This window comes from Schistocerca cancellata, chromosome 1 (genome assembly GCF_023864275.1).
Source record: "Schistocerca cancellata isolate TAMUIC-IGC-003103 chromosome 1, iqSchCanc2.1, whole genome shotgun sequence".
Classification (NCBI taxonomy): Eukaryota; Metazoa; Arthropoda; class Insecta; order Orthoptera; family Acrididae; genus Schistocerca; species Schistocerca cancellata.
In genome coordinates, this window is record NC_064626.1 from 713774428 (window position 1) to 713791335 (window position 16908).

General features: G+C 39.2%; 1 protein-coding gene across 1 annotated transcript; it reads right to left on the minus strand.

The window, feature by feature from the left end:
- Positions 1-492: 492 nt before the first annotated feature.
- Positions 493-2387, minus strand: LOC126097157 (piggyBac transposable element-derived protein 3-like). The gene is made up of 6 exons (XM_049910592.1): positions 2317-2387; positions 2162-2223; positions 2030-2063; positions 1731-1900; positions 1257-1565; positions 493-1145 (listed from the first exon to the last, which is right to left on the minus strand). Exons 1-6 carry the CDS (start codon positions 2385-2387, stop codon positions 493-495), a joined length of 1299 nt encoding a protein of 432 aa, XP_049766549.1.
- Between the last annotated feature and the right edge of the window lie 14521 nt (positions 2388-16908).

Genomic DNA, 16908 nt, shown 5'->3' on the forward strand with positions numbered 1-16908 from the left:
TTTAACCTCTTCAGTGACAAATTTTTTTTAATAATTCAAATTTTGACAGTTTTTAACACTATATTTGAGATGTTCATTACAAAAATATTTTTTCAATAACTGCTTCACTTTACTGTACAATAATGAAAATAGGAAATGGCCACATTTGTGTACATGGTGCATAGCAGGTTACATGAGAGCAAACATGGTGAAAACATAACGAAACCAAAAAATGTGATAAATAATGGAAAAATTTAAGTAACAAGAAATTGTTCACATCATGTATTGTGAAAGAACTCCATACATTCTGGTCAAACAGGATCTTGCATTTTTTGCAGATGTATCTTGTTCTTCTTTTGCAGTTTTTATCTCTGCACCTAGGAGGATTCTTACAGTCCTTTTTTCAGGATAATGGGCTATTCCATCCAGTCTTATATCTGCAGAACATACAGTGTGTTGCCTTTTCTTCAAGTGAGCATGGTCAGGGGTGTTTGATGGACTGCCACTCTTCCTTTACTGGCTTCCAAGCTCTGTAACTGTTGAAGCAACTGATGCCTCGAATTCCCCGAAAGAAATATTTCTTTCAGTGTCTCTTTTGTAAAGAATCCATGCATTTACTAGTGCAACATTATAAAAGTGGAAAAATATTCTCAAATAAAACTTCTTGCTCTTCATTTTGTGAGGGTAGTGTGTGACTATCTGCTCAGTCATGTCTACTCTGCCCATGAATTTGTTGTAGCATGCTACAGCATATGGGCTCTTTATATCTATGTGAGCATGGTTCTTCACATCCCATCTTTTGACAGTATCAGTTGGTGTCCCTCCAGCAAAGATAGATACCATGTGGACAATGTTTCTATCCACCCATCGCACAACTGTAATATTGTCATTAGAAGTAGCAATAGACAGTGAACCTCGACCTGATTTCGTTAGAGCTTTGCTGTCGGTCAATTTACTCTTTGCATCCTTCAGTCTGTTCGACCTTATGGTTCCTAATACATGAATTTTCTTTTGCTTCAGATACGAAAGCAATGTGATTGTTGTGACTAAATTGTCAAGAATGATCTTGTGATTCTTTCCTTCTAGCCTCTGGCACAATCTTATGACAGTGTTCCCAATAGGACCAAAGTTAGGGCTCAGCGTGTTATTCTGTTCCTGCCTTTTCCCTTGGTATATCTCAAAAAATGTCACATATCCATCTTAGATAGAGTGTACCCATGCTTTGAATCCCTACTTATTGGGTTTAGACTTTATATACTGTTTTGCCCTGCTTCTACCCTTGAAGGGGATAATCATTTCATCTATAGAATGATATTCAGTAGGAGTTACTGTCCCTGAAAATGTCTCTTTCAGTATGTCCAAAATGGGTTTCAGCTTCACAAACATGTCAGTATTGTTTTCAGGGATTTCATCATTGTCCACAAAATGAAAATACGTTTTTATTTTCTCAAATCTCTTTAGGGATAAAATGTCAGCAATAAGATCCATTCTCAAAGCTGGGTTTCTTGACCAGTACATACAATAGTTTGGGTACTTTATATATGTCATAATCAAATTAATCGCTAAGAAGCAATGAATTTCACTTACTGAGACAGAGAAATTGCATTAACCATTTGTAAAAGCATATCGTGTTGTCTCTCTAACTATCACGTCCAGGGCTTCAGGAGTGAACATGCTGCAGTAGTAAAAAGTATGGTGTCCTTTCTACTGAAGGATGACCATTACTTTTGTAAACACCACAGGAATATTACCAACGAAGACATTGTCCTTGTTTGGATGCCATATAATATGGGAAGATGTTGAAGAATTCGAAACTGTGGAACTTGTACTTGTAGTTGCACTATTGGTCTGCACTGTTATTGATTGAATTGCACTATCAACAGCTAAATCAACACTAGCAACAATGTCATCACCAACAACACTACCATCATCAGAATCGTTATCAGGAATATCATTGTCTTCATCACTTGTGATTATGTCCAAATCAGAACAATTGGGATCATCAACAGAATCTAAAATGAGTGAAATTTCCTCTGGGCTGTGTGTTTACCTTTGACTCATTTTTAATAATGCTGGAAGAGAAACTGTAAAATAAATGAAAGTAACAAAATGACAAAAACGGTATTTTATCATTGAGACACTGGTGGTTATGTTGTATTTCAGGTAATGTTCCCTATTGCACTGTGTCCACAAATTTGTAACTTTGTAAAAAGTCGTTTTATACAAAATAGTCCCCAGATATCACTGTTTAAACAGTAACATTATAATAATAAATGTTCAAAGCACACAATAAAAAATTGTAGATGAAAAATTCTCCTGCAAAAAAGTGTAACTTACGATTTCAAATGTACATACTGAACAACAGGCAGCCACTGACTATCCACAGATATAAAAACATCTCTCTCCATAACAGTCAAAGATGATGAACTAGGGACAGGGTAGCCAACTTATGGGAACACAATGGCCACAAATGTAACCACTGCCCATCATAGGACCTCATTTTCTTCAATACATTCAGCAGAATGTTAATGGCCACATATGTGCCAATATCCCTGAAGAGGTTAACCCATGTTCTGTCATAATAAATATATGCAGTAGTTCTGCTGCTACTAATTCTTCTATCTCGTCTTATTTACTTGATACGTACTGTAAATTTTGTTGCTTCTTACTCAGCTGGACGTGACGTGTGATGCAATAGATTATCTTGTTTCTTGGGTAACTGACTCTTGTTGGGCCCATGGAATATAGTAAGTAGAGTGCAATATGTCTTGTGGGTTCTGACTTCCATTTTATCTATGTAGTTTTTTTATAGTACCAGGTTTTTTGTTGAGTACTTTAATATAACTATAGAGCAGATCAATTAATTATTTTGTTGCTCAAAAAGTAAATATGTTGACTGTGCACTTTTTCCTTTAATTTGATTCTTGCAAGCCTCTACATCACTGTTTTTCTTACCTGCACTTATACCCTGTGAAAAGGAAGGAAACCTTTTGTCTTTAGACATTACCTCAGCACTACAAATCTAATCCTGACACCTTGACATAACTTACCATGTACCTTACTCTTTATAAGGGTTAAAATTATTTCTTTCCTGTCTACATAAAATATACACTTATCACAAGAGAGGCTTACCATTGTATTCCTCTCTTGCAAAACATCTATTACCCACATGCAGCACACTAGTGAATTCTCAGTGACCAAGAACATGCTTGTTATTGCTCAGTCACCTGTCTCAACTAAAACTTGACTCTGTACATTAACATTTTTAGACTTGTTGCCCAAAGCACCTACTATTTTACAGTTTTTCACAGGAAAGGTGTATGGTGTGGATGTCTCGTAAATCTTTTTTTTTTTTTTTCCAATTGCCTTTTTAGCCACTGGGACATTTTGTTACCTACTTTGTTAGTTTTATTATCTGTTAACAAATCTTTGTTTTTAGCATGTTGTACCACAACTGGTGTTTCCTTTTACAAACACTCCCTCAGCTGATCATCCATCTTGTTCTGATAGTTAATAACCTGAAAGGTAATCGCTTTACATTTACTTTCAAATTTTTCTTGTATCTGTTTGTCTCATGCTGTGGAAACGTTTTACACATGTCCAGAAAGCTGCTTAACAGTGTCTTCTGTGCAGTTTTGAGTTTTTTTTGACCTACCAAGACAAACTATGCACAGTCTCTGGCAAATTTTTGTATGCTTTCTTCAGTTTGGTAAATTCCATCCTAAAATGTTGAAAGTTTTGCTTCAATTGAGATCCGTATCTTGTTTCTAATTCAGATGCTACACATTCAAAGTTCATATTCATCTCTGAATGTAACTGTTCAATTACTTTGGAATATAATTAAGATGCCAAATGTTCATAGCTGAACTTATCAGTGCTGTTACTTTAGTACATAATTCAGATGCCACATGTTCAAAGTTTGCATTCAATTGCTTCGTTGGGTTTAGAGGGATCTCTTCAAAAAAAGTAATGTTGGCCTTGTCTGTAGAAGGTGGAAAATGGTAATGTTTCAGAAGGGTAAGGTAAGCAGTGTTGTGGTCAGTGAAGGAATGGGCAGGGGGATGAAGAAGGAAGAGAGAATTGTTTGATCGGAAGATCTTCTGGGTGAAAGGTGAGATGTTGATGGAGATAATTGCGACACTCAGCTGTGCTGGTGAGAGATGAGTTATCAGAATGAGCATGTGAGAATCACTTGTCTTGAGCACAACACTGGGGGAATCACAGTAACACAGGCAGTAAGGGTTGTCAGACGTGGATGCAAGAATCGGTGTGCTTCGATATAGTGATGAGTCACCATACTCGACTGGAGTAGGTTCTCTGCGTGGCAGGTCGTGCATCATGGTGTCTTCAATTTCCAGGCCAGTTTTAGCCTGTGCAAGAATTCAGTTTGAGGCTGCTGAGAATAACAAAGGTGTTGTTAGAGTGTGGTAGTACCTTGTGGGGACCTGAATAAGGGGGTTGCAAAGCCATGTGAGTTGAGTCGTCACATAGCATGGCATAGTTGCAGGTGGTGACACTACTGTGAATTAAGATGGATGGTGTTGTTTGGGTGTGGGAATGGGACAAACTCGACTAATGTGAGTAGGCTGTGGAGGGTGTAGTGGTTAATAAAAAAAAAAACATGATGAAAAATGGGAGAAGAGAGACCGTGAAAAAAGGGAAAGAATGAAAGAAATGCAGATCGGACTTCGTATTTCAGAAAAGCTATAGTTGGGGTGGTCCTTGTGGCGTTTTTGAGCAAAAGTTAAACCAATTTCCACTACAAAAAGTATTGAAAAGAAACAGAGAATAACAGAATGTAACTGACAGGGGAAAGTGGCGTAGAAGAGAGATCATCCTTTACCAGATTAACTTATCTTCTTTCGGGCGGCGTCCACGTCTTCAAAAATCTCCATTTCAGCGTGAAAAAATCTGCTCCGAAATCTTGCAATAGTCCAGGGATCACTAATCTATACCAATTAAAATCATCTTGATACTGTATGCAATTTAATTCACTTTGCTACTTCCATCCACCGAATTTCTTAATAACTTCCACAATGTCTACACATTACAATCAAATCAAGATTAGCCATTAAGTTTTTACATCAGCATCCGATCACGCCTGCCTTAAGCTACGGCTAACAAGAGACAACTGAAAACGGATAGAAAACAAAAAAGGTTACAATTTTGGTATTTTCTCTGCCGTCGAGCGCTCATACCGCTGCGACGGGATATTTTTATCTGAGGGAACGAGTGTAGCGCGGCGAAATTTAAAGCCCCGCTACATCGCCCCCTCGACTGTCACGATAAAACATTTAGCGTGGCAGGCTAGCAAACAATAGAATAGATATACCTAAATGTCTATTATACATATTTTCCCAGGAAACGCCACGTGCATACTTAGAGGATTATCTCTGCCAATACTTGGTTTCTAAATCTATATACTACATACACTTGTTACAGTTTTGATCCTTTTTAGACAATTAATATATATATGTTTACATAGTGTGTGTTTGAGCAAGCTGCTCACCAGCGCAGTTAATGTTGTGTACTCCCAGCGTTGGTTTCCCAATGCATCTCTGGCAGCACGTAGTCTTTGCGCACGCGCAATAGCATCACTGAATTTCGCGTGCGGCAGTTTCAAAATCGCTGCGTTATGACAGTCTTCAACAGTATTCGCTCTCACATAGTGTTCATTACAAGTTGTTATTCCAGCATAAATGGCGTGTTAAGTCCGGTGACACCATAAGATTGAGCGTGTGCGTGATCCGAAGCAACGTCCATGTCTTCTGTTACGACACAACACTCCAGGTCCTTGTGCGTTTTCATGACTATTGTTCCCGGGGCATATATGGTCGATGTAGTTTTTAGCCTCCACATCGCCTACGACAGGTGCTGAGTTTATAGTCTCCAAGCATCTGAAGGCCGGCCAGGAACAACGGCGTCGATGTTCGCAAAGGTAGGTGTTTCACCACATTGTTTACACTTGCCAACAAACGTTCATTTGCAGTGTGAAAATCCTCATTATCGTCGAAGTAAATTGCAGTTTATATCGATTTACAAACAGTTATTCTGTTTATGCGCCATAAGTTTCACAAACAACACAAAATTCGTCGTTTATAACGTTCACAGTTTGCAACACTTTTTGCCACATTTACATTTTAACAAAGTTCACTTTGTCCAAGCATGTTTACATCGTTAATTCTGAAAGCTTACATTTCGTGGTCACATTTCAAAATATGTTGACCGTATGCAAAGTTTTATACATATACAAATACATATAAATTTACAAGAATATACACGTGAAATATTTACACAAAAAAAAAATTATACTAAGTCCCATTGGCTTTCTTTTATTGGGGTTTATGGTCATTTTGATTTTCTTTATTAAGGTTTTGACGTGCCAAGGGATATAAGACTTAATGTTTAAAGCACGGGCTTTCCTTCATTTATTATTTCTTTCTTTCTTTTGGTTCCATATCTTGGCTGGCTAGTGGTTAACCAGGCTTGTAATGCCATTAATATTCATGTCTTTTTATTCATACCTGAAAGTTTACTGTCACACATTATATTCTTACATTCCATAAACAAACAATACCCAGCTGCAGTAGGTGGTAGGATAATAGGGAAAGAAAGATAGGCTGGAAGAAACTATTCACTACCTAAAAAACTGCCAAATCCTACTGCTAATACAAAAAAGAAAGAGAACATAATACATTATAACGTTTGCATCACCTTCAAGGGGTGTGTGAAAGGAGGTGCTTACAGTTTACCAAATCATGGGTAAATGTAAGTGTCCTTACGTCACGTCTGTGTAGTGTAACATCATGACAGTTTCTCTGTTTGTGTTCTGACTGTTCATATGACTTAGTGTATTATACCTTAACAAATCCTTGCATGAGTAAATCACATATCTGCTCAGTACATCCTCAATATCTCCACTTCTTGTGGATACCGTCTATACAAATGGAAAATGTATCTCAGAGATTCTCTCTCTCATAATGTGTATTATATGATAACATATCAAATTTCCTCTCAAGAGTTCAACCATGAACTTTCTTCTACTTTAGTGAAGGTTAAACATCATGTATGTAGTATATATATCATTTCTATCTATAAATTATAAATAAAGAACATATTATTATAATTGACAGTAAAATGTCTCTTTCTCACTGTCCGTTGCTCGACGCCGGCTGCACGGATGGTCACTGCTCCTTTGCACTTACCTTGCATAGCCTAAAAAGTCAAATGTCTTCAACGTAGATGTAATTTTGTCATCTGTTCGCTTAAGTGGAGGTGTTGTACGAGTCGCAAAACGGCCTTAATAACTCTCCTATCTTTTGTTTCCTCATGGTTTTCTGTGGTGTGTAAGTATAATAAAGGCTAACATGGCACTAATTTCACTTTCGTAAAAAAAAATTTTTACAAATGTATTCACATGAGGGCTGTGTAAAAAAACTATTTCTTCCAACTTAAGTTCCTTAAAATATCATTCTCCTGTCTGAACACGAACTCTAAATGTTCTCTTCCACACAGTGGCTTAACAAAACTTAACGAAGGGTTACTATGTTACACTTCTGAAATAAATTAAAGCTTATGTGTTTCCAAGTTACATTCTTATTACACATCTTTCAACAGCTGTAATCACCATTGTGTTCACTCTGCTTTTCTTGCATTCATTCATTTTCAAGGGCACTGTAAACAGATTCACTTTTAACGTCTTGTTCTCACGTGTTCTAACTCATCACAAATGTTTTCTCTCAAACTGAAATTCTTATATAATCTTAAAGATGTAGACTGTTTACTCACTTCTCTATGTAGCACAATATTACCAAACATTCTCACTCATTCCTTACTCACATATTCATCATAATATATATATCCTTATACCTTAAACAGATTCCTCATCAAACATTAATATATCACATACGTGGGGCACTTCCATTCTCATAAACTTCCAATAATATTTTCCTCAAATAATCTCTCTCCATCAACTACTTCACAGTAACTTCTTATATTAACTTAAATATTAACTCATTCATACTGATCATTCATTCTTACATCCTCATTCATTCTGCTACATACCTATGTCATTACTGATTTCAACAGCTATTATCTCCTGTCATTAGAGTGCCTTGAAATAACTAATTGTTGATTCACCTTATAATTTACAATTAACAACAAATTTAACCTGCGTAGGTCCCATTCCTATAGGAACATCTTTTCTCATTCAGTAAGTGTACTCACCTGGGTTTACCTTCTCTTCATAATTATGTGTACAAGTGTAACTTCAGTATATAATTTCCATAAATAAATGTTTGTGTTCTTAGGCTGTATAACTTAATGTTCGTGTATTCAATACAAATATTTATGATCTCGTTTCACAGCAACTTGCTCATGTTCAACTTAGTTATCATTATATTATGTTGTTTTAGTGCACAAAGGGTTTCAAATGTCTGTGGGGATGCAGCCCCCTCGGCTTGTGAGATAACGGGTATTCTAGGGAGTAACAACCTGGGTGAGGTATGCTTGCTATTCTAAAAGGACCTGAATATAATAGCTGCCATTTTCTGTTCAGTTGTTTTAACTTTGTAGACTTGGGATGTGAACGCAACAGAATAAGGTCATCAACCTGATAGATTTGTGTATTTGTAACACGTTTGTCATACTTCTCTTTCCTGATCTTGGCTTTATTGCACAACGTAGTGTATGCCTGTCTTACTTTCTCTTCCAAAGGTATATGTGTTGTGGATGGGGTTAGCTTTGGAATGGGCATAGCCCACTTGTTCTGTTCAGGTTTGTTTAATAATAATTCCTGTGGTGGGTATCCTGTTGAGGCATGAGGCAAGTTGTTTACTATCTGCTCAAAGGGTGCTAAAAATTCGATCCACTTGGTGTGTTTGCGAGGTGAATGTATTCTCATGAATTGACCAAATTCTCTAAAAATCCTTTCTACGGGGTTCCCTTCCGGGTGAAATGCTGATGTAAGAATATGTTTGATGTTATGTGTGACAACAAAAGATTTCCATTTTCTTCCCGTAAAATAGGGTGCGTTATCCGTGATAATGCTATGGGGCTTGCCAAACCTTGTAAAGTAACTGTTAGTCAAACGTCTAGCAATAGCAGATGGCGTTGGCAGTGCGGATAGCATACAATTTTAAGTATTTTGAGAAGACATCAAGTACAGCAACGATGTATTTCACACCTCCACGAGCTCTGGGATAAGGTCCTGCGATATCCAACGATACTAACTCCAAAGGTCGGGTTGGTATAATAGGATGTAATTCATTCAAAGATGATCGGTTGGAAAATTTTGCTTTTTGGCAGATGATACATTTACGAACAATTTGCAACACTCTCCGACGCAGATTGGGAAGATAACAGTACTGTACTATTTTATCAGTGCATTTGGTGACTCCGTAGTGTCCCCAAGTTTTGTGTGTGAACAGAATAAAATCAACATGCGCGTCGGGTAGACAGACACACCAATGGTGCGAGTCTGGGGTACGCCTGTGATAAAGTACATTTTTGTGTATTGTGTAATATTTTTGTAAATGTGAAGAAGGATCTGTACGTAATTTCTTTTTGATATTTGACCACCTGGGGTCGCTGTCCTGAAGTGAAGCAAAGTTCTTGCACATATTGCAGTAGTATGGGGCGTATGTGCCATCATACATAAGTAAGATGTTAAAGTCTGATGTTTGCTCAGAAAGTTCCGAAAAATCCTGTGTGCCTTGGGGCAAACGGGACAGGGCATCGGCTACTACGTTTGATTCACCTTTAATGTAAATAATTTCGAAGCTGTATTCTTGCAGTGAAAGGCACCACCGGGTGAGCCGTGAATGAAGCAATTTGCATGATAGCAAGAAAGAAAGGGCTTGGTGGTCTGTGTATATGCGAGTATGTTTACCCCAAAGAAAGTAGCGAAACTTACGGAATGCCCAAATAATGGCAAGAGCCTCCCGTTCCGTCACCGAATACGACCTCTCGCACTCAGTGAGCGTGCGGCTCGCAAAACTTATCGGTTTGATGACAGATTGTCTTGATTCGGATTGAATTTGAAATAGAAAAGCTCCAAGGCCGTATGATGACGAATCCGTGGCTAGGCAAAAATCTGACGTCATGTCAGGGTGGCAGAGGAGGGGTGCGTTCACCAATGCATCTTTAATAGCCTGAAAATCAGCTTGGCAAAACTCTGTCCATCTCCAAATTGCGTTCTTTTTCAGTAAAGTTAGTAGGTGAGAGCTGTTCAGAAGCTGTTTTGAAACAAAACTTCCGAAAGAAAGAAGATAAACCTAAGAATGCTTTCAACTGTTTGCGGTTTTGTGGAGGAGGGAAATTACGAATAGCATCAATCTTCTTAGAATCGGGACGAATACCTTCCGGCGAGACAATATGGCCCAAAAACTTGATTTCACGCCTTCCTACTTTGGACTTCGAAAGATTTACTGTGACTCCAGCTTGTGAAAATTTAAATAAAATTTGCTGTAACAGATCAATATGTTCCTCCCACGTATTTGTTGCCACGACGATGTCATCGACGTACGCCGTAACGCGTGACAACAAACACGGGCCGAGAACGGCGTCAAGCGCCTCGGTGAACACGCCCGCGCTTACGCGCAAACCAAAAGGCAACACACAAAATTGATAACTGCGTCCTTCACAGAGGAAAGCAGTGTATTTACGACTGTCATTGTGAAGGGACACCTGCCAATACGATAAGCGGAGGTCAATATTAGTTAGGTATTGTACATTATAAAATTTTAGCAACTGTTCATCCAAGTTGACGGGTCTTGTGTTAACGGGTATAACAATTTTGTTGATTTCACGTGCGTCTAGCACCAATCTGACATTTCCATCTTGCTTGCCTACCGCCAGGATAGGACTGCAGTAAGGGGAATGTGATTTTTCTATAACACCCCAGATCAACATACGCTCGATTTCACGTAAAACTGCAGGTTTCTTCGCCCATGGAATATTATAATGTGTCCTACAATAAGTCTTATGTGGCTTAACATCCATTTTGTAGCTATAACTTCTGATTACACCAGGCCTCTCACTGAAAACTTGTGCATAATCACACAATAATTTGTACAATTCTTCTTGCTGTGGTTTCGTTAAGTAGTCAGATTCGACACATTTCTGATACAATAAATCCTGCTCAATCTCCTGATAGTCGGAATCTTCAGGTGTTAAATTACATACACTAACTATGGTAGGATATACCAATTGAAATTGACTTACTTCGTAATGTTTTTGTCGTGGTTCAATCGTCTTGTTAAGTTCAACATTAATTAGTTGTTCTCCTACGGATAATTGACATATGCCATTACTTAAATCTATGATTGCTTTGTGTTCATTCAAAAAATCCATCCCTAGGATGCAGTGTACGATAAGCTTGTCTACAATCAGAAAATTACACTTGAACTGTGTATTGGAAAATGTGAAGTTAACAAGAGCTTGCATGCGTATGTTCTTAGATTTAGTACCTGTGGCACTAACCACGTGGCAATTCTGTACAGGTAATGTGGGTATGTTTATAATTTGTTTCAATTCATTATAGAATGCGGTTGACATCACACTTGCAGCGGCACCAGTATCGAATAAAATTTGTACATCATAATCGTTAAACTTAACCCATGCCGTAGCTTGTATGAATTCTTTAACACAACTGTCTGATTTAATGTTTATCTCGTCGGTTAATTCCTGTTCTGCTGTCATTTTGTCATCGTACCTGAGGAAACAAACCGTCTCAGCCATTGCGCTCTTACAACACCTCACGACCGTAGCACGAGCGCTTAGCTCGGTCGTCGACTGTTTTCCGTCGTCTGCTGTGTTTGGCCGGGTTCATTGACCAGCTCCACTATGTTTACATTCCGGCCGGTTGGCGCCCACGCGTCAGCTGATGGCGCGCCGCAATTGTTATTGCTACTTCGTGGCGGGGAGTGCAAAACTGTACTGGGGAACGGGGGCGGATTCCGTGGAGGGTTATGATTAGTCATGCGTGAATTTTGTGTGTTCCACATATTCTGTCGGTGATTGTTGGGATTGGTATTGTTTTGGTGGTAATTATGTCTGTTATATGTCATGTTCCTGTTAAAGTAGCCCGGGTTGTACCGGTTATTCTCACGTCTCCTATTGTTGTTGTTGTTGTACTGTCTGTAATTTTCATTTTGCTTGTAGTTACCATTTTGATATGGGTGATAATTATTGTTATTATTATTATTCCACGAATTTCTGCGGATGTTCCTACTGTCATACACGTTTCCATTTGAATATGTTTCGCGCGCAGGCATCGTATTGTGTCGCGGCGCGGACGGATGGTTCCACCAAACACCGTCACTACGGTTCCTTTGGGGTGGGTGCTGGTTTTGGTTACTAATATGAATATAATTTGAATGGCGTGAATCGCCTCTGTAAACTACGTCCATTTGATCTAAGAAGTTTAAGAAAGTCTTAACGTCATTCTCCGGTACTCCTATTAATCTGTCTCGGTATGGAAAGGGTAAGTGGCTCTTTAAAGTGTCAATTATCGCTGGCAAGTCGGCTGGTTTGGACCAGTACAGCGTCTTGTCTAGGTACCTATCAAAGTATTGTCTTAACGTCTCTTTTTTAGGGTCATAGGTCTCGGGGTTGCACACTTCTCTCCTTAGACTCTGTTGCTCATTCTCGGACCAGAATTCGTCCAAGAAGGCTTGTTCGAACTGTTCAAACGTAAGGCACCGCCGCTTCATAGCGGCACCCCACTTAGCTGCTCGTCCTCTCATGAGATTGGTGACGTATCTGATTTTATCGACTTCTGACCAACTACGTGGAAAAACACCGTCAAATGATCTAATAAACACAATAGGGTGGACTTTGTGCTTGTCCTCACTGGAAAATGTCTGGAAATGCCCATGTCTTACAAACGTGTCATCGGTCATGCCGGTTGGGCATAACTGTATTGACGTAGTTTGTGTCACTTGCTACTCTAGGTGTCGTATCGTAATATTGCTCGTTTGGTGGAAAAGAAGGCGGCACATTGTAATTTTGATTGGAAATAGGTGATTCCACAATAGGTGTCCTGTCTGTGTCGTTAGCCATGGTTTTAGCTGTTTTGTCGTTTCCTAGCGATGCATTTGCACCAATCGCCAAACACGGCACAACATTGTCTCGTAATTTTGTCACTTCGTCTTCTGTGTGTTTTGTCTCGTCTTTAACATGTGTCTTTGCTTTTGAATGTATGTCCTGTGTAATTGTTTCAAGTTTTTTGTCCAGATAGTCGTCACACAATTTACATTCATGTACAATTCTTTCGGCCATGTTGGTGTCGTTGTTTAGTGACGCGAGGTCCGCTCGGTCTTCTAATTTTCCTATCTTTTCTTTGAGGTGGGTCTGTTCAAGAACTACTATTGTGAGTTGTTGGGTAATATTTCCCACTTCTTCGGTCAGCTTTTCTTGAATGGAGGTAGCTGAAGTGTGGGCCTGAGCTAACTCTTCCACACGAGTGTTCACTTCCTGCTGCACATTAACTATTTGAGTTAACTGACTCTCACATCGGTTGATATTGTTTTTTGTTTCGTGTGTGAATGTAACTAAAGTTTCTTCCTGTTTAGTGACTCGATCGGACAATGTCTCAAATCGCTGGCTGAGCTGTTGAGTGGTGTTATTTAATTCTGTCATCTGTTTTGTCGTCCGTTCAAAATTTTCGGTCATAGTATGGTTTAATATGTCAATTTTCTGACTAACGTCTCGTTTCATGTCTGCAAATAACTCTAATAGTCGGTCCAGTTTGTCAGTTTCCTGTGTCCGATTTGTGTCACATTGCTGAATTTGTCTCATATTCGGTTCTGACATTGATGTTAGCAATGGCGCTGACGGTCTAGTATCGCGTCCATTCCACATTTCGTCATTTAAAGTCGCCATCTGTGTATTATCACAAATGTCGCGAGTTTGAGGCAAAATCATTGCATTGATCTGTGAACTCGTCCATGGAGGGAAACGCGGACTTTCTTGTTTGTTGAAAGATGAATCTACTTCACTTAACTCATCTGCCGAAACTATCTCTACCTTACCACGTTCCATTGTAATAGGATGTATAATAGTAAGTCAAAAAGGGAATAATATAAGTCTGATTAATAAAGATTTGACTCAAATTTAGGTTGAAATATTTTCTCGTCAATGTAAATGATTGCTCTATTGCAAACAATGGTTGAGAAAAATGCAGCAGGGCGGATAAAATTTTTCGTAACAAATGACTGTTTGGCGGTCAAATTCACGATCTTCATATGCAGCTACAACAATACTATAATTACCACAAACTACAATAGAAATAGATAATTTTGGAAAAATCTAGAAGAGAACTACAGGATGTGTGGAAAGGGAAAAATGGATTTTGCAGTTGGCTATTGAATGTTTGAATGAAACATAATTGTGTGACTCACCATTAAATTTTCTGTCCTGCAGCGGCTGGTCAATCACTTCTGCATAAATCGTATTCGTTAAAATATGGATTTTCTTAATACATCTCCATCGGATAATCACCAAAAGGTCTCAAAACAACATTTTTGCATCAATGTATGTCATGAAAAGAAAAACAGATTGAATTAGTTACAAAAATTCTTTACAATATTTTTGTATCATTTGCTTAGGTACAATAAAGTTGGTGTTTTCGTTACCCTTTAAACTTCAGGATTTTATTCTCTGTTGGGAAAAATACAAATTAAAGTTTCAAATTTGCTCAAAAACGACACATCCGAAAATTGCGTCCTGTCACGGTCGCCAGTTGTAGTGGTTAATAAAAAAAAAAATGATGAAAAATGGGAGAAGAGAGACCGTGAAAAAAGGGAAAGAATGAAAGAAATGCAGATCGGACTTCGTATTTCAGAAAAGCTATAGTTGGGGTGGTCCTTGTGGCGTTTTTGAGCAAAAGTTAAACCAATTTCCACTACAAAAAGTATTGAAAAGAAACAGAGAATAACAGAATGTAACTGACAGGGGAAAGTGGCGTAGAAGAGAGATCATCCTTTACCAGATTAACTTATCTTCTTTCGGGCGGCGTCCACGTCTTCAAAAATCTCCATTTCAGCGTGAAAAAATCTGCTCCGAAATCTTGCAATAGTCCAGGGATCACTAATCTATACCAATTAAAATCATCTTGATACTGTATGCAATTTAATTCACTTTGCTACTTCCATCCACCGAATTTCTTAATAACTTCCACAATGTCTACACATTACAATCAAATCAAGATTAGCCATTAAGTTTTTACATCAGCATCCGATCACGCCTGCCTTAAGCTACGGCTAACAAGAGACAATTGAAAACGGATAGAAAACAAAAAAGTTTACAATTTTGGTATTTTCTCTGCCGTCGAGCGCTCATACCGCTGCGACGGGATATTTTTATCTGAGGGAACGAGTGTAGCGCGGCGAAATTTAAAGCCCCGCTACAAGGGGGCGAGAGGGGTGGTGATGGAGGGGTGGGGGGTGGGGTGGGAAGAGGATCAGAGTCCTTGATATACTCTACGGGATGGACCAAAGGTTCATGTAAAGTACCTCAGCTAAAGATGATTGAAGATCCTCTTTGAAGGTGGTATGTGTGCCCGAGAGGACATACAGCAATGCTTCTGCCCATCTACTGGTGTGACACATCAGTGCAGCTTTCAGAGTGCAATTACAGCTCTCCACAAGTCTGTTACTTTGTAAATCGTAGGCAGTGTTGCAGAACTTGGCAACACCACATAGATTACAAAGTTTGGCAAAAAGGAGCAATTTGAATTGCTGGTGCTGATCTGTAGTGACAGGTGACATGCAACTGAAGCAGGCCAGCCAAGTGTAAATGAAAGCGTGGGCTTCTGATCTGGCTGATGTATCAATGAGGGGAACAGCCTCCACCCACCTACAAGTCCCGATCATAGAAAGAATGTATTTGAAAGCTACTGAGAGAGGGATGGAGTATTCAGGTCGAGATGTATGTAGCAAAAATGTTCTTTGGGATGTCAAAACATCTCAGAGGAGTTAACACAAATTGACTGATCTTGCTATATTGACAGTGAATGCACGTGTGTGCCCAGGTGTGGCAGACACATTTGATGGTCGGCCAAACAAAATGCGTGGTGAGCAGGTGCATTTTGGCTTTGATGCTCAGTTGGGCCTGATCGTGAATGGAACTGAAAAATTTGCATTGCAGAAAAGAAGGAACTATGGGACATGGCATGCCAGTAGAAGTGTCACACAACATTGGAGTAGCTGATCCAGGTAGCAGTCATGATTCCACTACAATGGCTGTAGATGAGTCTTGTAACTAGTTCAGTATATCAGGTCTTGTTGCTGCAAGTGAGGCATCTTGGCCAGGTAAAGGGTCGAAGTAAAGGAGTTAATACTTGACATCTAGTATGCAATGATATAACAGCACCTCTGATGTAGCAGACATCTGTAGAGTACTGAGAAATAAGGTCCATATGTCAAAAACAATGAGGGGGAGGTCAGCACCAGGGATTTGTAATGTTTCCACAAGAGAGCAGTCATCCATGGTGACATAACAGCCTTCAGTGTCTTCTCAGGAGTACTTTGATGCCTTGTAAATGGCATATAACTCCCTGTTGGAAGAGCTCATTTGCACTGGGAGCAGGACAGTTGCTTGGAGAAGAAGTAAAGATGCTCTGAGATGTCGCCTATACGTTGCTGAAGCATGACGCTGACAGAGGAGTCACTGGCATTTGTGGTTATAGAGATGTGCTCATCGGGGATGGACTCCCAAGTGTGGCAGCATTGGAGACTGTGACCTTGAGATTCTCAAAAGCTTGTAACATAGTGTCATACTAAGTGATCCAGAAGTGTTTATGCCAGCTAAAGTGTCCATGGATGGGGCTTGAATTGAGATAGTGGGGGGGGGGGGGAGACATATGGCACCTGAAAAAGTATGCCTCACCTAGAAACTTTGTGGAGATCATGGGAGGTTTCAGGTAAC

Coding starts and splice junctions, on each gene's coding strand:
- LOC126097157 (XM_049910592.1), bottom strand. CDS start 2,387: ATGGAGAGAGATGTTTTTATATCTGTGGATAGTCAGTGGCTGCCTGTT. Junction 2,224..2,316: donor CAGTATGTACATTTGAAATC/GTAAGTTACACT, acceptor CTGTTTAAACAG/TGATATCTGGGGACTATTTT. Junction 2,064..2,161: donor GTTACAAATTTGTGGACACA/GTGCAATAGGGA, acceptor TTTATTTTACAG/TTTCTCTTCCAGCATTATTA.